Raw genomic sequence first — 27,766 nt, forward strand, 5'->3', positions numbered from 1 at the left:
ACTCAGACTATGTAGAGGAAACTGTCATAAATGAAGCAGCTGAGGAACATGTGGCTACAGCCCTGCCAGGAAACCTGCAGGGCCTCTCTCCTCTGGTCTGACAAGAGCACTTCAGACATTTTTCTTTCTCCATTTACTGCCTCTCTTCCAACTAAGAAGAAAGATACAAAAATAAGACCCTCCCTGGATCTTGCACTAGCAGATAAAGACACCATCTTGGGCCATTGGGTGAAAAGGCAGGAGCTGTCCTCACACCATTTCTCATCATTCCCCTATCTGGGCTTCAGGTCACAAAATTCCTCCCTTGTCACAACCTTCTCAGGAACTTTCCATTAGTGTGTTGTGTTTTTTGCATATGCAACTTTTCTGTCAGCTAGCAGCTTCTCGCAATCTTAAACATGTTTGTTTTTAACTCCTTATTTGAACCCATATGCTTTTGCAGCTACTTTCTTGCCTCTTTCCTTCTGCTATGGTTTAGATGTCTGTTCCCTCCAAATCTAATATTGAAATTTGATCCCAATGTTGGGTCCACTTGCAGGAGGTGCTTGTGTCGTAAGGGTGAATCCCTAGTGAAATGAAAGCTCTTCCTCAGGGGTGAGTGAGTTCATTCCTACAAGAACTACTTGTTTTAAAAAACCTGGCACCTCCTCTCCCCCTCCCAGCTTCCTGTCTCACCATGTGCTTTCTGTACAGGCCTGCACTCCTTAACCTTCCACTATGAGCAGAAGCTGCCTGAGGCCCTCACCAGATGCAGATGCCCAATCTTGAACTTTCCAGCATCAGAATCACAATCCAAATAAGCCTGTTTTTCTTCATAAGTTACCCAGCCTCAGGCATTCCTTTATAGCAACACAAAATCAAAAAAGACACCTCCCTTTCATACCCAAACTTCTCAGCAGTGGTCTCCTTTCTGTACCTTCTGCTCACTTCTCATCTGGATTGATCACTGCAAATTTGGCATTGGTAACTATTCACTTTTTTTGGAAACATTCTCTCTTGCCTTCCCTTTCTTAGCACCATATTCTCTTGGTTTTCCTTTTATCTTTCAGGCCCTTTCTTTTCCTTTCTTTCTTTTTTCTTTCCTCTTTTTTTTCCTCTTTTTTCTTTCTTTCTTTCTTTCTTTTTTTTTTTTTTTTTTTCTTTCTTTCTTTCTGCTAATCATCCTCCAGATGACCATTAAATACTGGAATTCTTTAAGGCTTATTCCCAAGCTTCCTTTTCTTATGCCACTTTCACCTATGGGATGTCTCATCCATGCTAAAAATTGTAATCACTGCCTGTATCAAGATGATTTATACGTTTGTAAATGTAGCCTAGATCTCACAAGAGAAATCCAGAGTCATGTGTCCATTTTCCTTCTTGTTGTCTTCACTTGGGTATAATTGCTATCTGTGTGAGAGGCATCCGCATTAATTTAACAGCAAACCAAAACTCAGGAGTTACTCTGGACATCTTCCACTCTCTCACTTAGTTATAGGGTCTGTCAGGTTTATTCCCTAAATCAAATAATCCACCTAAATCAAATAATCCATTCACCTCTCACCATGTCTATTCCCTCATGCCAGAGGCCATTGTTCTCTCCTGGACTACACTGTAAGCTCCTACTCCAACCTAATCTCTCATGCAGAGTAGCCTTTGAAAACAAGGAAACTTCCCACTGATTTCAAAATAAAGACCAACACATTCACTGGGCCCACATCATCCTGTGTGCTCCTGACCTTAATTCTTCTACAGCCTCCTCACAAATCATACTTCCCTTATTCTCTATCCTCTGGGATACCTAATTGCTCCTTCCTGCCATGAAACTTTAGCTTATGCTGTTCTTTCTTCCTAAAACGTTCTCCCATCCGTCTCCCACACCAGTTAACTATTATCCTTCAGATCCCAGCTCAGCTGCAACTTTGCAGGGGTGGCCCTTCCTTACATTCAGATTAGTGCACTTATCATCCACTCTCATAACTCATGTAACCACCTGTTATTTCTACAGTTATTACACATTCACTTGTGTGATACTTTGATTAAAGTTATCTGCCCCCCTGAGATACTGAGTTCCTTAATACTGTGCATGGTTTTGATTTCTGCCATCCCCACAAGGTGTGTGTGCATTAATATTCATTTCGTGTTGAAATGGTTTTACTGTCTTATGATCCTCCATGCTGCCCATATAGGGGCTTTAACAAAAGCACTATACACATTTCTCCAGATATAGGGCAGTGTGTGTCTTACATACATCTTTGGAAGGCATTTTAGGTTAATGAAGTGAATGTTGAATGGTTCCACATGAATTGAATCCTACTGAATGGTGTGTGGGATTCCAACAGTCAGAGGGGCACATGAAGGCAGACATCATGGGTCATTGTCCAAAAGCAGTGACACATGAAGAACTGTTGGAGGGGCTAGAAGAGACACTGGGCAATGTCCATTCACTAACATGTTAAAGATCTGCACCGAGCCAAAAAGCAGATGTGGGACAGAGGTTAAAATGGCCAGAAAGAAGGTAACTGTCCAAAAGCTGATTCTGGAAGCACAGGTATTCCAGAGGCGGCTCTGATTCCAAAGCTGGCATCCACAGAATGGAAGTTGTCGGAAAGAGTTAAAGTGTACTATCTTGCTCCCATTAGTTGCAGACATGTTCATTCCTCTTGTCATGATGGAATCATTATTGTTCTTTCCTCCTTGACATTTTTCACCAACAATGGGAAACACTATGCATTCTGTTGTTTGGGGCTTTCTTTTGATGACAGCTCTGAGGATTCATCTTCTGCATGTTGGGCACAACTTGTTTGTGATTCTCAGTTCTCAGTCCCAAGGTCTGGCTTCCTCTTTTGCTTTGGAAAGAAATTGTCCCCAACCCCTGATGCTTTTACCAGGGTAACAGTGGAAGAGTGGAGAACACAGAAATCTCAACACACCTATGCTTTTGGTAGCTTGCAGTTAAATTACTAGTCTGTTTTCTTCCTCTGTAAAATCTCCAGGCATAGTAAAATCTTTAGTATTATATACAGGGTCTAGCTAATGGCTTACCAGTCAAGCAGGCATTAAAGGGAAATGTCTCTGAGGGAAAACAATGAACAACTAAGCACCAGGATCTAGCACATCTCTTGGTTTGCTCAGAGGTGGGTGAATATCTGCTCTTTAGCCCAGTCCTGCACATCTGCTCGGCCAAAGATGAGGTAGAAAACCAGGCCCGATATGTTAACAGCAGCTGAAAGCAAGAAGACATTTCTCCAACCAAACTCTGAATCCTGGAGGCAGAAAATTACAAGTTATTAACTGTCACCCAGTTCTTGTCCCTCTTGGTTCAGAAAGGCTTTGGCTCTGTGTCCTACTGATCCCTCCCCGACCTCCACTCTGGCTTCCATAGGCTTCCCAGTTGGTCCTGGAATACTCAAGTACATTTCTGCCATGAGACCAGAGCACTGGGCATTTCCTTGGCTGGAACGCTCCTCCCCCAGATATCTATTTGTCTCACACTTCCACTTCCTTTCTGTCCTTGCTTAAATGTTCCTTTTCAAGCAAGTGGTTACGGTGAGTCCTTCCTTGACCATTGTGATTAAAATAGAAATTACCCCCCTTGTGTGCTATTCTCCTTTTAGCATTTGCTAAGCATTTGCTATTCTCCTGTTACCTTCAATATGTCATATGTTTTATTTTCATAGATTTCTTTCAGTTTCTTTTCTACAATATAGGTTTCACAAGGGAAGGAATTGTGTTTTATTCACTTAAATAGCACATGGCACATACTAACGTTTAATACTTATTTATTGAATGAATGAATGAATAAGTCAATGAATGTCAGGAGAAACGAGCAGTTTGAGGATTTCCATTTTAAACAACCATTTCCTGACAGCTTGTTAGTCAGTGCCTGGGAGGGAACTGAAGCTTCAAAAAAGATAAGGGACTTGATTTCATAAAGAATACTCTTCCTTTGTTATTCTCATTTATTTTTCTGATTTACTGGTGCAAAATCACAGGAAAGTCATTCTTTAACTTTCCTGTGGTTTTTCACCAGCAAGTGAATGGTATATGGCAGTGTTTTTCACCAGTAAATGAAGTATATGGCAGAAAAGAAGAATGTCACATACTTCTCTATTCATGTAAAGTTTATACCAGTAAGATTCTTAGGAAACTTAAGAGTCTTAAGTTTCTTTAATCTTTAAGTCACCATGTAAACTAGGTTATTTTTTACTACTTTAAATGCATCTTGTAGGATACAAGGCCGTGCAAATATGAAAACACCATGCCTCTATAGGTTTCTCTTATGAATATTCATCAGAACATTTGACCTCACCTGACTGATGAAAAATCCAGCAGCAGTAGGAGAAATGGCTCCAGCTATGTGTGCAAAGACTTGTAATAGTCCTTTGAGAAAGCCAGTGTACCTGAGAGAGAGAGATCGTACTCTATTATACCCAAGTATACCTACATTTGAAAGTCTCAATACCTGAGAGAAGGAGGGAAACATTCCCGTGCAAACAAAGGGTTAATCTCAGCTGGTCTGTTGCAACTCTGTGCTTATCTGTGGGGATGGCTGGAATTGTGTAAGCCTTGGTGAAACCTGAATGAAATATACTGACTAACAATTAGTATAATCCTGTGCTAAGGATTGGTACTCCCAAGGGGGTAACCTCTATTAACTTGTCAACATTGTTTATACAAGGTGGTCAGATTGATGGTCTGCACCTGGTTTGTAAGGTTTTTGTTGTTGTTGCTTTGGTTTCTGCTGTTGAGTCTGATCTTGTAACTTTTATACCCTCCATGGGTATAAAAGACCCCTCAGCAGATGAGACATTGGCTCCCCTGAGACAAAGGCATCTCTTACATTTCTTGGTGGTTCATTATCTGAAGATGAAGGATGTCCTGTTGACTGGGACAGGACCCTGGGAGGTATGTTTGTAAGTCTCAGTCAACTCTGTATTTACTGTATCAGAGACAGATATTTCTCCTGCAGTCCTGTGTCCTTTGCCTTTATTAAAGATTTTTATGAGCATGCCCTATAGAATCTCAAGAATTCTTTCAGTGATTCCACCTTAGGCAACTGCTGCATTCCTCAACAGAGAGAGATTTGTGTGAGTCTCCCTCAATTGACTCTGAGCTTGGCCACTGACTCCTCTTGTTCATGCCCAGAAAAACTAAGTTCACAATGGTTGACCAGCTTTGAGGCTCTTCCAGGAATTATTTAGATGTAGGGTGTAGAGCCGGTGCTGACATTTCCTGCAACCTGTTGCACCTGCCACATTTTACTTTCACATCGGAGTATATTTAGGGCTGCTAGACTTAAACTGAGTTTCTGAGAGGATGAGGAAAAAGAGGTCCTTACCGAGGAGCAATATCCAAGAAGTTAACAAGGGCTCCTGATTCACAGAAGCTGCTGATGGCAGAAGACAGCACCAAGAAGGTCATGGTCATGCTGTGGCTGGATCTGACCCAGGGCAGGGACACAAGGATCACAGATGGGAGGAGAACCCCTGGGGTAGGAGGACAAACACAGAATAAACTGGAGGCTGCTCTGAGCTTCCTACATTCACCCCTGTGTCCAGCCTTGCCCTTACCAATGGCAGTGAAGAGTTTCCTGATGGTGATGAGTCTGAGGATTTTTCTGGAGAGAAGAAAGTCTGCCAATAGACCTCCAAGGATAATGCAGATACATCCAACAACAAACGGCAAGGCAGACAGGATCCCACTCTGAGGACCAGAGACTAGGTCAGGTACATGTGCCCTTACCACCCACACCATGACACAGACAACCTTGGACAGATTGTCCACATTTGCGGCTTTTCTTTATACACACATCACTTTTAATACAAATTCCATGTTACCGTAATGAGCCACTATAGTTTTAGTATGTATGTGTTCATAGCTCTGCTTGCAAAAAAAAAGAACGAATGCTCTCTTTATATATAAAAATCACCTGGAAATAAATATTTAAAAGACAAAAATCCAGTAGAAAAATAGGCAAAGGATAATAACAGACAATTTACAGAAAAAAAGAAAAAATAAGTGGCTCCTAAACATGTTAAAAGGTATCCAACTTTGCTCATAATGAAAGAAAACAAAATAAAACTATGGTGAGATACTATTTTTCATGGATCAAATTGGCAAAAACACCTTTTTTTTTTTTTTTTGGCATGCTCTGTTGCTAACACTGTGGAGAATCAGGTTCTCATAAATATTACTGGTGCTCTATTGAGGTTAATTTGACAATATAAAAGTTTATAGTGCATTTACCCTTTGACTCAATAATCTCCTATACAGAAATTTACTCCACAGAGAGTTGCACAAAGGGGTGACAAATGAACAAGATTTTCACTGCAACATTGCTCAAAGATGGGAAACAATCCAAATACTGCTCAGCAAGGTTCTCATGTATTGATATGAAGATTTCCATGGCATATTAAGTGGCAAAAACTTAGTATATAAGCATAGCAGCATATTACAGAGTATACTGTTTTGTATTTAAAAAGTTGGGAAAATAAGAATATATATTCGTGTATGCTTGCATTCTCATAAAGAAACAAGGAAAGAATATATATAGGAAATTTAGGCCAGCCATGGTGGCTCACACCCATAATCCCAGCATTTTGGGAGACCATAGAGGGAGGATCACTTGAGCTCAGGAGTTCAAGACCAGCCTGGCCAATATAACAAGACTTCATCTCCACAAAAAGTTAGCCAGGCATGGTGGTACACGCCTGTGGTCCCAGCTACTCAGGAGGTTAAGGTAGGAGGATTGCTTGAGCCTGGGAGGTCAAAGCTTTAGTGAGCCATGACTGAACCACTGCACTCCAGCCTGGGCAACACAGTGAGACATTGTCTCAAAAGAAAAAAAGAAAGAAAGAAAAAGAAAAAAGAAAATTAAAGAATGATCATTGGAATGGTCTGGGAGGACAGGGCAGATTAGGAAAAGCAATGAGTAATGAAAGAAAGCTTTTCACTCTTTTTTTTTTTTTAGATGGAGTTTTGCTCTTGTTGCCCAAGCTGGAGTGCAATGTCACAATCTCGGCTCACTGCAACCTCCGCCTCCCCAGCTCAAGCGATTCTCATGCCTCAGCCTCCTAAGTAGCTGGGACTACAGGCACCCGCCACCACGCCTGGCTAATTATTGTATTTTTAGTAGAGACAGGGGGTTCACCATGTTGACCAGGCTGGTCTTGAACACCTGACCTCAGATGATCCACCTGCCTCGGCCTCCCAAAGTGCTGGGATTACAGACATGAGCCACCACGCCTGACCCACTCTATGTTTCAATATAGTTTTTAAAATGTTGAACCTTCTTGTTATCAATTAAACTTCTAAATTAAAATTCTACTGAATAAAATGCAATGAAAAGGAGACTCCTCTGTTATATATAATCCAAACAATGGAAAGGATTCAGCTCTCACCTGGTTCAAGTAGTTCATTTTACAGATGAGTAAGCCAAGGCTGTCAAGGTTACGTTACTTAGTGAGAAAATACACTGAGGGCAATGAGAATCCAGGTCTCTTAACTTTTTAGCCTGGAAAGCTCTGGTTTCTGATCACAACTTGTCTTTCCATTCATTCTCCCATCTTCCTCTTCCTCAGCCTTGGCCTCTGAGGGTCAAGCCCACCCAGCCTCACACCAGAGACAAATCATTCCCAACAGCCAGCCTCAGGAAGTCTGTTGCTTAGCACTGGCCTCTTGCTTATCTGGTCCCCTGATCCCCTGGATTAAGGTTCTGGTTTAATTTCTGGCCCTTCTCCTCTTTGAAAAGACCCAGAGCCACTCCCTCCTGGGGCTTTCTAATCTCAGTGCCTGCAGCCTGCTTGCATGCAGACGCTGACTACTGCTAAGAAGATCAGCTCTCTGTTGGCTACTTAGCACATTTTCACCAGAGGAACCCATCAATATGAGAAAGCTTCTTCCTGAGTACAGAGAGTACAAGAGTAACATTGGCTTTGTGAACTGTCACTAACAGGTTATGAAATCTGATACACTCTTAGCCACTTTTAAGACATTCATCTAGCAGGAATTGAAAGGCTCCTGTCAGCCATTCAGAGCATCTGTTTCTTCTGTGAAAATTCAGAGAGCTGTACACATATATGCACTTTTCTTTCTATGTGTTATACTTGAATAAAAATGATTTTTTAAAACAAACGTTACTCCACAAATGTCTATGTAAGTCTTTTTTGGGACTTTATGTCCTATTAATATCTTATTTTCAGCATATGTTGTTTATGTTTCTCCGTCACAATTTTCTCAGAGGCAGAATTTGTTTTGCTAATTTTTATTATTTATGCTACCAGCAGAGCATCTTGTTTGCAAATTTTGATTGGATTGAGTATAAAAATTTTGCACAGGGCCCCTAAAATATGATAGTATATAGTATAAAATATGATAGTATATAAAATATGACAGTAAAATCAAACTGACCTAGAACCATATGTATCATCCTGCTGCAGTAAGTAGTGAACCACATTGAGATCAATCAGAATCCAAATTAACTAGACTCCATTTCCTACATGGAGGTCCTGGTCCTAATCCCCCGATTTTGTGACCATGGGAGAGACACAGGATTATATATGAGCTCTCTATATTTAAGCATTTAAACAGAAGATCAGAATGAGTTTTCTCTATACTTACATCTCTGAGGTTGGCTTGAAGTACCGAGCTGATGTACGTTGGTGTGTACGCCATAATGATATAAAAAAGCCAGTATTCACAGAAATAAGAGACTAAAATGGCCCAGAGTGGTAAGGATTTGATCATAGCTCTAATGGGAAGAGACCAGCCTGGTGAACAGTCCTAGAAGAAAGCACACAGCAATGTCCCCTCCATCAGAAGGCAGCTCTCTCTATCGCACTCTGCATCTCTGAGACATCTAGAGGGACATAGAGAAATGTCAGAGGAATTTCTCAATGTACCTGCTGAGCCAATGAACACACAATGTATCTCTTCTCACCAGCACTGATAAAGGGATGATTCACAGGATCATCATAAACGAGAGGAAACCAGAGAAGACAACAGGCACAGCCAATTCCTCCTAGGAAAAGAGGATCCAGTTAGCACTGGATGGATGGAAGTACTTCTTTCAGTGTGACTCTAAGATGATTCCTGTGGTTGACAGAGTGACTAGCCTCAGTACTCCACTCTTCCTGGCATCTATCCCTTGCATGGCCCTATCACAGGGGGAGGATACTTCCTCACCACTTGACTTTGACCTTGGCCATACAACTTGCTTTTGCCAATGGCATGGAGGAGTTTCAAGCCTAGGCATTAAAAACCATTTTTTTTTAAACTTATCCTCTTGGGTCTTGCGCACTGCTATTGGAAGACTATGTTCCAGCTCATCCTTTGACCAAGGCAGATGACAGACACAGATAGTGGAGCCACCCAGCTGTCCCACAAAGAACCACGGGAATAAATGATTACTGTTTTAAACCACTGAGTTCTGGGAGATTTTGAAATGCACTATTATTAAAGCTATAGCACACTTACAAGAAAGTAGCGTGTTTGCCCCACGTGCTTGAAAATGCCCTCATCATTCACATACCACTCGGCATCCCTCCTGCTAGTCATGCTTTGCAGAGTTCCTTTCATCATTAAACCTTTTCATATCTATCTCTTATCTTCCTCAAAGCACATACAAGTGAGAAGCAGTACATTATTATGTGGAATTAATTACCCAATTTCTAGACATGAAATGAAATTAATCCTCAGCAAAGACATTTTTTCTGATATATACATTATTACAGAGTTGGAAATTTAACATTATCAGTATTGAGTGGAAATATGGCCCATCTTCAAATTCCCTTTTTAGAATCTTAAGAAATCTTATGATCTCTCTTTATTTGGCTAGCATGTCATTTACAAATTCCTTCACAAACATCATACAGCAGCCACTATACACCAGGCATTTTGCTACATTTTAAGACTATAAAATGACAAAGACACAGTTTTGCCATCAGGGAACTTAATCAAGTGGGGAGGGATAGATATGAAAATTAGCAATGTTGCACATTGGAGTTGGAGGATGTTAATATTTATTCAACAAATATTGAGTGAGTTTCTATCATGTATATGGTCCTTACTGTTTCTCGAAACCATAAGCACAGTAAGATTTTCTCATTGTTTGAATAATTTTTGTAATCTGCCCTTTGAATGTTTTCATGATAAAAACTTTGAAGGTTGGTGTGCTGTGGAATCATTACATATTTTTTTTTGGTAAATATATTGACCTGATTTTACAGAAACCCTTGATCTAAGAGGCCCGCCGCTAATGAGCACACTAGTGGGACTATAAGGAATTACCATAAACAATTTAGGGGTGGGATTTTGGAGAATGTTTCAGATATTGAACAAACTTTAGCTGACAGCAGCTAGGCAGATTCCAACCACAGTTCCATGAAGGTAAAACTGTAATGTAGTAAAATACTGCCTCTGGAACTTTCCATGTGTCTTTGGAACCTTTCTGTAAGCATCTCTCTGTATATTATGTCTGCTCCTGAACCTTACATAATCTTCCCTGTCCTGCAGGCTCCACTGGTTGATTCTTACTCTAATTAGCATTTTACCTATGATTAGGTCACAGTCACACAACTTCTGACTATGATATTAATTTGGTGCAAAAGTAATTGTGGTTTTTGCCATAATAATAACTGGAGAAATTTTAAAGAATATATTAAATTAAAAAGCATGACTAAAATGTAGTCTGACTAAAATAACATTTTCTTTTTTTTTTTTTTTTTTTTTAGTCTCTTGAGACAGGGTCTCACTCTGTCGCACAGGCTGGAGTGTAGTAGCGTGATCTCGACCCACTGCAACCTCCACCTCCTGGGTTCAAGCGATTCTCCCACCTCAGCCTCCCGAGTAGCTGGGATTACAGGCATGCAGCATCATGCTCGGCTAATTTTTGTATTTTTAGTAGAGACGGGGTTTAACCATGTTGGCCAGGCTGGTCTCAAACTCCTGGCCTCATGTGATCCACCTGCCTCAGCCTCCCAAAGTGCTGGGATTACAGGCATGAGCCACCACGCCTAGCCTAAGATAACATTTTCAACATCTTATGAAATAATTTGCTCTGAATTCCTTTAGGTTAAATTTAGAAGCAGTAAGGAATGTTATGATGCCTCTAATGTCATAAGATTATTCTAGCTACACACTCAGGCTGCTGAAACTTAAATGTTAAACACAGTTGACTCTGAACACTACCAGCTTTAGCTATGTAAATATCCATATCTATTAGGATTTGGTTAACCATAGATAAATTGCATCACAGAATTCTCTGTCATAAAAATTTGAGATTTGAAAAGCAAACTCACCAAAGATATAGAAGACATAAGGCCATCCTATGGTCTGGCAAAGGAGACCACCAATGAGTAGAACAATGAAGGACCCCAGCATTGACCCTGAACAGAAAAAGTGAGGATATTCTGGGTGAGAGGACCCGTCCTGGGGCTCTATGTGCTTTCTACAACACTGAGTTGCACAGTGAGGGAAGGTATGAGTTTCAAGTCAAACTATCTAGGTTCAAATCCTGCTCCTTCACTTGGTAACTATGTGATCTTGGGCAAGTTATTACTCTATTTGTGTGTGAAATTCCATATATGTGAAATGGAAGTAATTATATACAGCTGACTTATAAAACTGTTTTGAGGATAAGATGAAAATATGTGCAAAACACAATAATGTTTGGCACATAGTAAGCATTCAGGTCATTCAGTTACACTCAAGAAAGGCAGTATGGGGTAGTCCTTTAAAGCAAGGACTATGAAGACAGAGTGATTGATATATAAGATCTTGGTTCTATTGACAGGACTTTGCTGAGTTCTCTTGAACAGTGCATATAAAGTGGGGTTTAGGGTATCAATTACCTGAGCCAGCAATGGTGGTGAGTTGACTCCTTTCCAGTGGGGGAGCCCATTTGACCCAAATTGAATATTGACCAGTTAATACCATAACCTGTGGGGAAAAAAATTCCATTCTTGGAGATCTGAGTTCATTCTGGAACCTATATCCCACTTACACCTGGAAAACATCTTGGTACCTGGGCTATGCCTTGTACAATCCGGAGGACAATGAGCAAGGCCACTCCTGCATTAGCTGCCAGTGGAATGAAGAGGGTCAGGAATGAGGAAATAAACAAGCCAGCACCAACCACATACTTGGCTCCAAATATTCCAGCCACATAGCCACTGGGGATCGGAGCCAAGAATGAGCCATAGTTGAGGGAGCTGAGGATGATTCCCTGGATTTCAGGACTCCAGTCATATGCAGGGGCCTAGATGACAAAGAGAGTTACTGTTTGTCTTTAGTTGAAGAATTGACAGTTTTCATTGTGAGGACTTGAGAGGCAAAAAAAGAATTGGCAGTTATCTTTCTTTTTACATCTCTTCAGTTCCCCCAATATACCAGTATCATGTATTTAAAATATATGCCCAACATACTCTTTCCGCTCACCCTGACACAATTAACTAAAAATTAAAATACAAGAGAGCTCGTAAAGAAACAAAGGCTATAAAGAAGAAAGCATCATAAGCAAGGTAATTAAAAAAATATGTGGAAGGAAGAGAAAGCGGACAAATCTGTGAAACATATTTTGTACAGATTTTCATCATTGTAGGGGAAGAATTTATGTCCCCTAAATGGTAAAATTTTTCATTTATTCTAACTTAGCCCCTGGTTACACTCATAGACACTAAGTAGTGACGCAATCCCCTTAGATACTTATTATGTTCTTTATTCCTTTCTTTTCTTTTCTTTTTTCTTTTTTTAAGACAGAATCTCTTTGTCACCCAGACTGGAGTGCAGTGGCACGATCTCTGCTCACTGCAACTTCCGCCTCCCCAGTTCAATCAATTCTTCTGTCTCAGCCTCCAGAGTAGCTGGGATTACAGGTGCCTACGACCATGCCTGGCTGACTTTCATATTTTTAGTAAGGATGCCTCGGCCTCCCAAAGTGCTGGGATTACAGATGTGAGCCACCATGCTTGGCCTGATACTTAGGTACTTGTGCCATTCCTGGCACATAGTACATGTTCAGTAAATACTTAGTGGCTAAATGAATCTCACTCTAAGTCAAATTATTAGAGTCAAAGAAAGAGTCCAGAGTCTCATTAAACTTACCATTGCTTTAAATTCTTTTAGAGTTTCATTCCAGTAGTCCTGGGAGTCAGTGGAGGGCCGTTCTGTGGAGGCATTGGGCTGGCTAGGTGGAGCTGTGTTGTTCACCATAGCCGGAATGGCAATGCTCAAGTTCATTTGTTGGGTGTAAATTGAAAAATTACAGAGCTGCAAGATGAGGGCCAGCCCATGTCGGACTGAACAAAAGCCTGAGAGGAGAAGGGCATGCAAAGTCACAATCAGAATGCTTTTCTCCCACTCTCCCTAAGTCCGGAAGAAGGAGAGGATTGGTAACCGTATGAGATGCAGAAATACAGAAAGAGAGACATTCCTCTGTAGTTGTGTAGTGGACTTCTGTCCCCCCGGGAGATAATGGGGGAGGTGGCTCCCTCAGACGCATTTCTCAAACAGAGACTTGAAGAATGTGTGGAGTTGGTCAGAACAAGCCTTAGGGGAGAGTTTTTCAGGCAGGGCTCTGGGATGAGAAGATTAGAATGGGAATGGGAAGAAATTGATTTAGAGATAGAATTGGCTGGGAGCAGTGACCGATTGGATATGGACAGTGACAGAAAGGAAATTGCTGGAAGTGACTCCCAAGTTTCCTGCTTGGGCAGCTGGGAAAGCTGGAAGTGCCATTTATAACCAGGAAACATGGAAGATTAGCTTGTCTGGGGCTGGGGAGAGATGAAACTTGAAAGATAGGCAATGGTTAGATCATAGAAGTATTTAAACTTCATGTTAATACTGTAATCTATGCTTACACAAAATTTGCTAGTGTTCCATAGGAACTCTAGGTATATCCCTGTGGTTGAGTCCAAATACATTAGTTTGACAACAGCGGGAAGAGTTCATCCACTATCCCTGTAGAGAAATCCCAGAGGTAATGTATGATCACAAGGTATGAAGATGCCATTTTCTTGGCTCTGAAAGGGAGCAAATGCTCTTGAAATGAACAGCATGGTTTCGTTTTGTGTAGTAATGCTCTTGCTAAGTTCCTGCTCTTACCTTTGGTTCAACTCTGAAAGCATTTAGTTCCCCATCCCCAACCCAGCCAATGCACCATCCATGAAAATCTACATTGGAATTTTGATCAGTCATATTGATATGACAGATTAAATTCAGAAGGATTGCCACATTTATAGTATTGTCTTCTAGTCAAGAAGGGATACCTGCCCATGTACTAGTATTGGTCTTTTACTCAGTCCAAGGTGGAATTTTATAGTTATTTTCAGTTAAGGCCTTCACAAATTTTGTAAAGTACTTTTTATTGTTGTGTAACTGAGCTCTTTTTCCTATCATTTTCATCAGGTTTTTCCCCATTGGGTTTTGATTCAATAAAGAAAGACAAATTATGTACAAATAATGAAAAATGTAGTTGATTATGTTTACTGTTTGCAACACTTATTTCATTCTCCTGGGTAATTTAATTCACTGGTATTTTCAAAAAAATAGACAAAACAGGAATGGTAAGAATGGGCACCTCAGCTATATTTGCATTTACTGAGACTGCTTCTCACATTACACCATTAGGTATGCTGCTGGTTGTTGGTATGACATGTCCTTTAATTATATTAAACTACTCTGTTACTACCTTTAAATATTTTTATGGGAATACATAAGTTTTATAAAATATATTTTAATCCTGGAATCAGACACCTGCATTCCAATTCCAGCTTGTGTGTTCTACTTACAGCTGTGTGTTCTGGAGCAAGGTACTGAACTCTCTGTGGCCCCCAAATTTTGCCTGAAAAATGGAATTAATAATAGAGTCTACATCAAGGCACTGTGATAACAACTGAATATGTTTATGTAAGTTCATTATAATTATAATGGCCTACCACCTTCGTATTATTGAGATGATCTCTTCTTATTCTTAATAGGCTATTACAAAATTTAAAAACATGATGTATTTGTCTAGTGTTTTAGCTAGAATTTTATTTAGTATGTATAGTTGAGCTTAAAATGTTGTTTATGTATATATGTGTGTTGTTTTTTGCTATACTAGCTTTGTTTTTTTTTTAAGTTATAAGCTTCCATCTCAATCTATGATCTGAAATGTTTTAGGTACATAGCAATTTTTCTTCTTAATAAATTTTTGATTTTACAACAGTTTTAGATTTATAGAATTATTGAGTTCCTCAATATCTCACACAAAATATCCTCTGTTATTAATATCTTATGGTGCATTTGTTGCAATTAATAAACCTACAGTGATATATTATTAACAACTAAAGGCCACAGTTTATTCAGCTATCTTAGTTTTACCTAATGTCCTTTCTGTTCCAGAATCCCATATAGAGAACCACATTACATTTAGTTGTCATGTCTCCTTGGACTCTTCTTGTATATGACACTTTCTCAGACTTACCTTGTTTCTAAAATGTATTCTAAGTACCTTGTAGTCGAAAATGTCTAAAGATCTTGATAGTTTTGAAACGCACCAGTCAGGTGTTTGGTGGAGCGTCCCTTAACTGAAATTTTTCTCATGATTAGACTGGAATTATGTGTTTTTGAGAGGAAGGCCATGGAGGTAAACTGCCATTCTCGTCACATCATATTATGGCCACACACTGTCAACAAGGCTTCTTACTATTGAGTTGATCTTGGTCCCCTGGCTTGAGGTAGTGTTTGTCAGGTTGCTCCACTGTAAAATTACTCTCTTTTTTCTTTTTCTCCTTTTAATGTTTTGTATGAATTAATATGTACAAATGTACTCTGGAAGAAGTCACAAGCACCAGTCACACTTAAGGAGTAAGGAGCTAAGCTCCATTTTCAGAAGATAGAGTGCTATATATAAACTATTTGGAACTCTTCTGCACAGGGTAAATAGGCATTTTCTGCTCCTTAAAACTCTCATATAATTTTTCTAGTGAAACTACTAGAATATATTTGTTTGTTTCTGTGTTTTAAAACAAATAACTTTTTGACAAGTTTCTTCATTTCTTAGACATGTTTTTTGACATGTATAATTTTTTTCTTTATTCAGATTTATAAATTAGAAACATAAAATGTATAATTCCTAGAAATCATAATTTCTACAAAGTTATAATTAAATTATATTTAAAATATTAAATTTTAATAAGTAAATTGTGATTATGTAAAGTTTTTATAATTATAAATTTTAATTCCTAGAAAATCATTTACTTATGTACTTTCCGTATAATTAGCTTTTATACATTTTCGATGTTTCTGTCTCCTATTTTCTCATAACTGCTTGTATTTAATATCTCTTCCTGATTAATCTGAGTAGTGGATTGTTTTATTGCATTGAGTGGAATCTTCTTTTATCAAAGAATCAGCTCTTGTATATATTTTTAATCCAATTTTTTAATGATTTGAGTTCACACTATTTTCTACATTTAAGTTGTCTATTTCATTTTTCTATGTAATTTCCTTAAAGTTTTAGGCTCAGTGAATCGGATGTTTAATTAACTAGTTTTCATTTTTTATTATACAATCTCTGTTTTCTTCCCTTTTTCAAATCTGTCTTCTCCTTGCTGCTGCTAATTCCATTTTAATTCCGCACTGACATTTTTTTCCTCCTTTGTTTCCTTTCTCATCTATATTAGGGACTTCTTCCATATTTTTCTGTTGATTTACTCCCTATGCTCTATGCTTTATTATTATTATTATTGTCATTGAGAACTTTAAGAAATTGAAAATGAAACTATTCCTCAATTTCCCCGTAATAATATAAGCACAGCAGTGTGATGTAAAGGCTAACAACAGCTGATTTGAATCCAGCTGCTACCTCTTTATGCCTGGATGATTAAGATGTGTTACTTCATCCCTCTGTGCCTGAGCAGGCTCCTACAAAATGGGGATGATGCTAGTAGCACTTTCCCTGAAGGATTGTTGTGAGAATTCAATGAATTAATACATACAAACTGCTTAAAACAGTGTCTAACATAGGGCTTGCACTCATTATGTGACAGCTATTATAATGAACTGTGATCTTTCATAAGTGTACCTGTTGATTTCTCTTCTATCTAACACACGCCTTACCTTACTCTTTCTACGTAAATATGCAAACATATTTACATAGGTTCCTTGTAGTCCACCCCTACAGCCTTGGACTATAAAAGCCAGTCGTGTGTGACTTTGTTCTCACATTTTGAAACCCCTGCACAGGGCCACCCATGCTGGTTTGAGGCCCAGCTATGATGCAGTGGTGTATGTGGGTGGGCTGTGGCAGCAGGTGGGGAGGAGGAGGTAGGAAATTCCTTCACCAATTCAAGGGAAGCTAACTACTGTACCATTTTAATTCTGCAATAACATTATATAATTTGAGAGAAAGTCTTCCAAATTTCCAAGTTGATTTCTGCAATCACTCATATTTTCCTCTGCTTTGTAGCACTGGCCCCTAATGCTAAATTGCAGATCAGAAAGGCCAGTGAGGCGTGAGGGGAAAGCTGCAGAACGTGGGCCCATGCACGCTTTACCCAGCACATCCCAGCACTGTAGACCCTTGAGGGGCTCATGGGGTCTGTGGTCTGCCCAGCTTCTGGACACTGCCACTCCAAGCTGGGGAGCACGAGCTGAAGCTCCACAGCATCCTCTTTGTTCTTGCTGTAACACTGCACCATGCCTCAAGGATGGGAGTTTTATCAGCTCTCGGCTCCTCTCTCAATTTCTTCCAAATTGTATTAAATCTGTCTGCAAAACTTGGAGTTTGTAGTGTGTGGTAGGAATAATTCCTTAGTTTCAACCTAGATGGAAGTACTTTCTCAAGTGTTGTGCTTGTTTTATTCATTTCCACGGGCTATTGTAAATGGGCCTTCTGATGGCATTCTTCCCCATGGAGGGGGGCAATATGTTTTCCCTGCAGGCATTTGATATGGAGAAAGGACACTGTCTCTGATATTGTTCTCAGTGCCTTTCCCACCCTTCTGTGGTCTCCACAGTAACAGAGGAACAAATATCTGGAAGCTACAATCCTCAGGATTCCACTCAGATGCCACAAATGAGGACATTCTGGCACAATGTGTCAGGCTGAACTCAGTGAGAAACCACTGTGCTCTGGAGGCAGCTGCAGGTTGATAAGCGAGAATCAGTCATGTTAGACATGGGATTTCTGCCTGTGACTTTGGGGGTCCGTCTCAAAAACATCCACTTTGTGATGCACCTGGCTGGGATCATTGGCAGTGTAATGTCCCGGATTTTCTGAAAGTAACCAACCTGACTTTTGCTTCCCTAGCCTTCCAACATCTGTGGAATCTTCCAGTCCCCTATATTAATCTTTCTGCTCAGAAATACCTAGATTTGCTTTTGATTTTGTGATATAACCCAGACTGATACAGAAGCTCATGGACCTCTGGGGGAAAGGGGGTCAGAAGGTCAAAGTGATGTCTGTCTCCAGCCTGGCCCCAGAAATCCCTAACTGAGCCTGAGAGGGAAAAACTACTGATCTTCAGGCAGAACCTGAAGGCCCAGCTTTTTTCACTCAAGGTTTCTGGGTTATTGGAGCAGTTCCTTTGTGTAACCAGGTGATCAGATAATGGGGGAAGGGGCATTTCTCCACATCCCATGGAACACCTGGATTCAGCTCACTAAGTGTCTTAGAAGCACAGCAAAGACATCAGTAGCCTTTGGGGATGGGAGTACTGGTACCCAGAGAAAGCCCCAGCAGTGCCCTGGGAGTCTGATACAGAAGATCCAGCCATGCCCAGTAAGCATGAGCCAGAGGAGGAGATGAGAGGAAAACTGATGTTGAACACAAACAGACAAAGCAATCAGCAAGGTTTATTCCTAAGCATTTGTGAGAAATACTTGGATACACAACAAAATAACTTGGTAAGGCTTGGAGGAGAAGCTGGGGTTCTGCCTTATTAGGTAGGATGAGACTGCCAAAAAAGGATGAGTGTTAATAGCATGATGCTGTTTGAAACAACAAGCTGGGGTAAAGCTGGTTACAAAGTAGTTGTCCAGTATAGCTATAGCCCAGAGTGGTCACCAGAGGACTGGGTGGCATGGTAGGCCAGATGTTGTAGGAGACTATAGAAAAAACCAGAAAGACCATAGGGGTTCCACTTTAGACAAATTATAGATGAACTTCCCAACGACTGCCAAAAGGTGGGCTGAGGAAGAGACACTACGTGAGTGGTAATAATGAGCTCATAAATGGCAGAATCAGGATTGCAAACTCAAGCATTATGATTTCTGACCTGTGCTTTTATCCAGTATGCCATACTGTACCTTGGTAAAATTTTACACATAAGTTCTTCACATTACCAATTTTGAGGGAGAGACAGAATGATAAAAGAATTTGGCCAATGGTATAGTCTAGTAGACTCTGAATTCCTTAGAAACAGATGAGACTTTCAGCCAAGACTACTGGAACAGTATTCATTCTGGGTCCAATGGTGACAAGTTGTAGGATGAGTACTAACATGCAAATTTCCTAACTTCTTCTGTGATGGACGAGATTAGGAGAAATCTCTTTTCTTGAAGATATGCATAATTCTTAACAGACAAAACAGACAAACTGGCTAAAAATGTTGAGTATTACAAAGCATTCCTTCTTGGTTAGTGTTTTGCCTTTTAAAGGCATTATCTTATGAAATGACTATATCCTTAAAAGAATTAATGGATAACATAGTTATAACGCATTAAGCATTTAGGGTAAAATAAGATGTTCTACAGTTTTCCTTAATGCATATTATAAAAAGCATGATATTGTAATATAGATAAGAGAAAGGAAGAAAGGTGACTTCTATGACATGGTAGAAACAAAAAGCCCATTTTGGGATCGGGGTCAGGTTTGGATTTAACGTGAGCAGAGAGATCCAATGGGACATGTCTTGAGCTTAGAATCAGACAAGCCAAGGTTGGTTTCTATATTTCCTACTTAGAACTTGCTCTGATTTTTTTCCTTCATCTCTAAATAATGTCATGATACCTGCCTGTCTTATATACCTTCAAAGTTTCTTGTGAGAAATGAAATAATTATCAATAGCTATTTATAGCCATATGGAATTCTTGGCAATTGGTGGTAGTGAGGAAAATGATGTGTATCAACAAAAGATGCCACAGATCTTAGTTTTATTTACTAACACAAGTCAAGGTGCCAACAGATCCTAGTTTTATTTACTACAAGTCAAGGTGCCATAGATCCTAGTTTTATTTACTACCAGATTACTGTGCATGATTTTACCTTTCCTGGAGCATTCCTCTTGAGCCATATTTAAATTGCCATCATTGGAAAGGTCCTCCACTGTAGCTTTGACATCTGGTCCAGTAGACATTTTGGTTCTCTCTTCCCAGGGACTGACATTTACTTACTAAAATAAAAAGAATGCAAAAGCAAATACAGAGAGAATCTTATATGATACCGCCCCAATTCTTTCCAAGAACTAGGAGCAAATGTTGTTCTATAAGAAAAGTGCTAGATTAGGGTTCGTGAAAACTAATTTGTCATCCTGGCTTTATCACTAACCAATTGGTTGGTCTTTGAAAGGTCGCAGTTTACCCTGGGTCTTAGTATCTGTGTCTCACAAGTGAGGAATCTGGCCTGGATTGCCTTCATAAATTGTAATATCCTTTCTAGTTCTGTGTTCCCATGTCTCTAAATTGATATTAGTATTAAATGGACATGAAAACTTGACAACCTTATTTGAAATTTCATCTAGGAGATTCCGGTGGATTAAATTACCTGAAAAACTATTATAAACACCTATACATATTACATAAAATATAGCAAACACCCTTTTACATAGCTGCAAAGACAGTAAGAGATACATCCATCAAGTTAGATGTCTGCGCTAACTTTAGTGACCATGAGATTGGGGCACAGAAGCATCAATTTCAGTGATGTGGGGGCCTGAGATCTAAGCCCCTGTGGGGATGAAGGATGAAGCCTTAGGCCCATGCCAGGGAGGCAATTATAAGGGAGATTCTAATATAGAGTTAGATGCCTCAAAGGGGTTCAAAGGTTAAAGAGGCTCTTCCCCTTTCAACAATAACAGTGACAACCCTCTTTGTCCTAAGTTGTGGTTTGAAAATAAAGTACTTCACCTGAAAACTGTGAAAGTTCATATCTAGGTTATGGAGAATTGAGGGTTGAAATTCATACTTCCTTCATTGTCTGAGAATTCATCCCCAGCTAAAAAACTGACCAAAGAATCAAGCCCAGTCTGATTCGCTCAAAACAGATTACACAGAATTACTGCAGATGAAGCTCTATATATTATGAGCTCAAAATAAAAAATTATAAACACTCAAAGAAATGATCCATCCAAAACAAGTTTTCAAACTCAATGCATAGCAAAATTAAACTACTGAGAACTTCCAAAAATAGAATAAACTGACAAAGACATTACATAAGTATGCTTTAAATAATTGAAGAGATAAAATATGGACCCTAAAACATAAAAAAAAGATACTACTTGAAATACAAAAATAAGTAGGCATTAAAATTTCAAACTAAGTGACTAGACATAGCTAATGAAAGAATTAGCAAAATCAAAGGCAATGAGTTATGTAAATTATACAGAATAAAGCTCAGTGAGATGATGAGGGATGACAGCAAAGTTAAGAAACTGGAAAATGGAGTGAAAAGGTCCAATGTATGTTGAATAGGACTTCTAGGAGGACAAAATAAAGAAAATTGAGAAAAGGCAATTCTTTAGGAAATAACAAATAGGAATTTTTTAGAATAGATGAAACCACAAGATTTCTCAGATTCAGGAATCAAAATGAGTCTCAAGCTAGGGAAATGAAAAGAATCTACACCTAAACATATTTAAGGATACTGCAGGACATGGAAAGAACAAAACTTATTTATAGTAATAGATACCATAAAAGATGACTTTATAATAATAGATACCATAAAAGATAAGTTTTAGAAGGGGAGAAATTGATTACAGCATTCTATCAGATATGGAGTAGCATTTGTTCAACTTCTAGCTAATAAAAAAATAAAATACAGTAAATTGGTAAAAAGTAGGAAACTATTGGAATGATATATGAATATAGATTAAGAACAAACATGGGAAAATGTGCATCACTTCACTATCAAGGACATGGATATTAAAAGAACAAGATCCTATTATTTCTTACCTATTAATTTTCATAAACATTTTAAGACTGTTACAATCTTAGGCAAAAATGTGGGGAAATGAGCTATTATTAGAGGGAGTCAAGCTGCATCTTCTCACTTGTATTGCTGCTTTATGGTGTGTACCGGAGACTAATAGGCACAGCCACACAGAATAGTATGTTTCAGGACACTCCTTAAAACAGTATTTGTAAAAGCAAAAAGTCAGGAGCTAACTAATGATTATTTAATATTTGCATAATTAAATGCAGATATTTTCTGAATACTATACGGTTATCAAAGAATAGGATACATATATAAAAGCATATAAAGATTTAAAAGACAGGTAAACAATCAAGTACCTACAGTCTTCAAGAGACTCACCTAAAACATAAGGATTCACATAAACTTAAGAGGTGAGAATAGATATTCCACGCAAAAGGACACCAAAAGCAAGCAGGAGTAGCTATTCTTATATCAGACAAAACAAACTTAAAAGCAACAACAGTTGAAAAAGATGAAGAGAAACATTATATAATGACAAAAGGACTAGTCCAACAGGAAAATACCACAATCCTAAATATATATGCACCTAACACTGGAGCTCCTAAATTTATAAAACAATTACTACTAGATCTAAGAAATGATATAGACAGCAAGACAATAATAGTTGGGGACTTCAATACTCCACAGACAGCACTAGACAGGTCATCAAGACAGAAAGTCAACAAAGAAACAATGGACTTAAACTATATCCTAGAACAAATAGACTTAACAGATATTTACAGAACACTCTACCTAACAACTGCAGACTATACATTTCTATTCATCAGCACATGGAACATTCTCCAAGACAGACCATATGATAGGCCACAAAACAAGTCTCAACAAATTTAAGGAAATCGAAATTATATCAAGTACTCCCTCAGACCACTGTGGAATAAAATTGGAAATCAACTCCAAAAGGAACTCTCAAAGCTGTGCAAATACATGGAAATTAAATAACCTGCTCCTGAATGATCATTGGCTCAACAATGAAATCAAGATGAAAATTTAAAAATTATTTGAACTGAACGACAACCGTGACACAACCTATCAAAACCTCTGGGATACAGGAAAAGCGGTGCTAAGAGGAAAGTTCATACCATTAAATGCCTACATCAAAAAGTCTGAAAGAGCACAAATAGACAATCTAAGTTCACACCTCAAGGAACTAGAGAAACAAGAACAAACGAAATCCAAACGCAGCAGAAGAAAAGAAATAACCAAGATCAGAGCAAAACTAAGTAGAAATTGAAACAAACAAACAAAAAAATACAAAAGATAAATGAAACAAAAAGCTGGTTCTTTGAAAAGATAAATAAAATTGCCAGACCACCAGTGACATTAACCGAGGAAAAAAGAGAGAAGATCTAAACAAGCTCAATTTGAAACAAAACGGGAGATATTACAACTGATACCAGAGAAATACAAAATATCATTCAAGACTACTATAAACACCTTTACGTGTGTAAACTAGAAAACCTAGAGGAGATGGATAAATTCCTGGAAATATAAAACCCTCCTAGATTAAACCAGGAAGAAATAGAAACTCTCTGTGCAAAGGAATGGGGAGGGCAGGAATGGCCATGCAGGAGTTGAACTTTGTCTTTGTTGTTTACATGTGTGACAACAATAATGTAATTTGAATTATTACTGTAATTAAAAATAAATTTCAGGGACACAGGTAGGCTGAGATGAAGAACGTGAGTGTTTTAGAGTCAGTTGCTGGTATTCTCTGTCAGGTATTCATTTTCACTCCAGGAAAGAAATGAGGAGGGCACTGCCCCGTCACTTCAAGTCAAATGATAGGAGCTGCCCGCAAGGGGGTCATTCAGGGAGCTTGACATATGTCCCTTATGTGTGTGTGCTTGTGTGTATGTAAAGGTGAGTGACACATGCCTCAGAATCTAAGGGCATGAGGTGGTGTCTCCTGGTCTGAGGCTGCAGAGCACAGCAAAGGTCTACACCACACTGGAGGCTGTGATACATCCCACAGCAGCAGGGGTGAAGATGCACAGGTAGAGACCAGCAGGTCCCTTATGAACCAGATACAGATGACTCAGGAAAAATCCAGTTTACAATCTCTTAAAATGAGAACTGTCTGGAGAGGCCACATGACCCCAAAAGAGAGGATGGACTGCCTGATGCCCAGCACCTGAGAAAGGAACCCTAACTGCTGAGTTAGTGAACACATATCACCCCTGACATGGGAGGACTGGTGGATCCCACCACTGGGGTACAATAAAGGATTCAGCATTGAACATTCATCCAACCCAAAGACCACCAATGCCAGTGCACAAGAGTTCCGGCTAAGAAAGACACTTCCTGCTTCTTGCTTCTAACTCCCTACCCACCAGCCATCAAAGATCAGAAGCGACAGCTAGCAAGAGGGGTAAGAGTAGTTGCTGACAGAGAAAGGAAACAAGAAGCCAACCAAATGATCCCTTCCCTCCCCAGAACCAAGCTGGAGTGGTGGGTGGCGGGGCAGGGGAATGAAGGTTTACTTTTAGATCAAGTTTGGAATTTTCTGGTTTTCATTGGACTGGACCCATTAATTACAAAATGAGATTATTTGAAGACTACAAATAAACAATAAACCCATTACTACTGAAAATGATCAGAGAAGTTACAGCACCAAGCAGATATAAAGTTACAGCACCAAGCAGATGTAAAGGAATAAAATGTAAAGGGATAAGCAGTAGGTGCTGGTGAAATGAAATCATTTTCCACGTGCTCTCTGTGAAGGACTCTTCTTATTAATATAAAAGAAAATAGACCTGATCCTTTGGTGCTATTGTGTTTAAAGATAAGTGGAAATGTTACATAATGTCACCACTAAAGTTGGTAAGTGAGCAACTGACAGAGAAGTTGCCTCAATGATGTCCTTCAAAACCACAGATGTTAGACCATGGAGCCCTCTAGTCTGCACTGGAATTCAAAAACACACTCAAAATTGAATTGAAATCCAAACGAATACTCATTGGCAAATGGAATCCTTCTAGTAACTCTGAAAAGAAACTTGCTAAAATGAGGGGACTGAATAGTCTGCTGGAAAAATAATTTGCTTATCATTTATTTTCACACCTCAGGGCAATTAGTTGAATTGAAAAACTCCTATCAGTCACAAGAACTAAAGACATAGCTTTCAGGGTAACATTTTTTTCCACAGGCTATACCCATACAGACTCTTCTAGTGTTCCAGCGTCTAAGAGTTCACTGACCGCAAGTTCATTCATTGATTCAGTAAACATTTATTGAATCAATGAATGCAATGTTGTGCTTTCATAGCTCCATCTCCTGCGTGACTGAAGGACTTAGTAATCATTAAATTGCCCTCTCCTTGTGCTTATTATAACCAGCAATCAATTGCCAGTTTTTTCAGTAATGGGTGATCATGGTTTTGCTGACGTTAATGAGAGCAGTGGGAACAGACAGCCGAGGGCGAAGGGAGGACAGTGCTGTTGTGGGGCAAGGGATGCAGGCATGGACAGTACACCTGTGAGAAAGTTACATCCCAGGAGGGGCACATATGAAAAGAAAGAAGTAAGAATGGCACATGGTATGAAAAAAACAAGAGTAACACTGACAGAAACTAGGTCATTAGCATCAGGAGAGGAGGGCAAGCACTCTGCCTAGTCTAATCACTTTACCTAGTGTGGTTGTGTGAAATGGTTATATTTGAGCTGAAATGGGAACACTGAGAAGGAGGCAGCGCTGAGCAAGAACATGCCAGGCAAAGGAACCAGCAAGTCTGTCACGTTTTTCTAGGCAGAACGTAGTCCAACATGGCGATGCAGAGTGAATAAGGAGGTTAATGGTAAGTGATGAGATCAAAGGGGTGGGGAGGGGCCAGACCATTTTGGGTCTTATAGGCCGGGTAAGGGGACTGGATTTACTATGGCCACTGTGTGGCACATGGGCTATAAAGGACAAGATTGAGAACCAAGAGACTGAGCAAGAAGCTGTTTTTTTTTTTTTTTTTTTTTTTTTTTGAGACAGAGTCTCGCTCTGTCACCCAGGCTGGAGTGATGTGGCCGGATCTCAGCTCACTGCAAGCTCCGCCTCCCGGGTTCACGCCATTCTCCTGCCTCAGCCTCCCGGGTAGCTGGGACTACAGGCGCCGCCACCTAGCCCGGCTAGTTTTTTGTATTTTTTTAGTAGAGACGAGGTTTCACCGTGTTAGCCAGGATGGTCTCGATCTCCTGACCTCGTGATCCGCCTGTCTCGGCCTCCCAAAGTGCTGGGATTACAGGCTTGAGCCACCATGACCGGCCAAGAAGCTGTTTCTTGACCTGTGCAAGTGTTGATGGTGGATGGCTGTGGTGAAAAAGACCACAATCAGGACCTGTTTTGGAGATATGCCACTAAGACTTGCTAATGAGGTGTATATGGGAACAAGAGAAAGGGAAGAATCATCAGAGACTTCCAGACTTGAGCAAATGAGTGAATAGTGTTGCACTCAAAGTTGTGGGGAGGGCAGCAGGTTTCAGAGGAAAAGCAAGAACTTTATTTTGGACATAGGGGTTGAGACTCCTGTTAGACCCAGAAGGGAAGATTGACAGGTAAGTTTTGTGTCTGTGAGTCCATAGCTAAGAACAGAAGGGCCTTGGTAGAAATATAACTTTGTAAGTCATCAGCCTTATCTATTTATTTTGAAACCAGGTAAATGAGGAAAAAACAACAAAGAAATGGAGCCAGCCATTCTTATATCAATTTCTCATCAGTTTTTCTTTCCAAGACTGCTTGTGTCTGTTCTTTTTGGATTCATATGCATCCTGTTCCTCTGCTAGTCATCAGTTCACTGTAGAATGAGACTTTTCCTTAAGGTGCTGTGCAGAGCTATTAATAGCTCAAATGTCAGCTTATGTAGTCTCAGCACTGAACATTTTTCCTCCCTATGAGAAACAGCCCATGGCTCTCACTCACAGTCTGCAAATAAAGTCCTCTGCCCTAAACTCTTCATCATTAACCACTTCCCAAAGCCAGGTTAGATTTCATTTATTTTGCTTTCCCATAAATTCACTGGAACCAAACCAGAACAGTTTGGTTTTGACTGATATTTTAGGCATGATGAAAATCTTCCTCTGTGAGAATTCAGTATTGGCATTTATTGTTGCACTGTGGATTTGATCAATGCTTAAAAAAATTAATGTATTTCACAAAAATAATCCAAATATATCATTTAGTTTTTCTCTCTCTTCCTCTCTCTCTTCGTCTCTCTGTCTCTTCCTCTCCCTCTCTCTCTCTCTGTGTGCATGTGTGTGTGTCTGTCTGTCTGTCTGTCTCTGTTCAGCTATACTTTTAGAAAATTTCATTCTCTTGAAATTATTCCCTGTAGTTCCATGGCACTTAATGCAACATCCCTTCTCACTTATCAGAATTATCTCAGGACACAGGCATTCTCTTCTCCACTCCCACAGTCCCTGCCCCCAAACAGCAAATTAAGCTGCTCTCTAATGGAAAAACACCCATTCCCATCATCTCAAAAGCAGAATATTAAGGGTAAAAGTTTGAAAGCTAACTAACCTGAGGGAGGAAGAGTGCAGGATCCTCATTCCTTTCAAATAAATTTCTCTAAGCTCTTTGCAATTGTCTAATTCTGGGAGGTAA

At 39.5% G+C, this 27,766-nt stretch overlaps 1 protein-coding gene across 2 annotated transcripts; it reads right to left on the reverse strand.

Moving 5' to 3' along the window:
* Positions 1-1,152: 1,152 nt before the first annotated feature.
* Positions 1,153-27,766, reverse strand: SLC17A4 (solute carrier family 17 member 4). Of its 2 annotated transcripts, XM_023209655.2 has the most exons (13): positions 27,683-27,766; positions 20,234-20,360; positions 13,842-13,941; positions 13,084-13,289; positions 12,005-12,238; positions 11,832-11,919; positions 11,280-11,366; positions 8,883-9,001; positions 8,602-8,763; positions 5,553-5,685; positions 5,321-5,468; positions 4,292-4,382; positions 1,153-3,245 (listed from the first exon to the last, which is right to left on the reverse strand). In XM_023209655.2, exons 4-13 carry the CDS (start codon positions 13,216-13,218, stop codon positions 3,111-3,113), a joined length of 1,332 nt encoding a protein of 443 aa, XP_023065423.2. In that variant the 5' UTR covers positions 13,219-13,289; positions 13,842-13,941; positions 20,234-20,360; positions 27,683-27,766; the 3' UTR covers positions 1,153-3,110. The 2 variants fall into 2 exon arrangements, with proteins under 2 accessions (XP_023065423.2, XP_023065421.2); XM_023209653.2 differs by lacking the exon at positions 13,842-13,941.

This window comes from Piliocolobus tephrosceles, chromosome 5, assembly GCF_002776525.5.
Source record: "Piliocolobus tephrosceles isolate RC106 chromosome 5, ASM277652v3, whole genome shotgun sequence".
In the NCBI taxonomy this organism is placed as follows: domain Eukaryota; kingdom Metazoa; phylum Chordata; class Mammalia; order Primates; family Cercopithecidae; genus Piliocolobus; species Piliocolobus tephrosceles.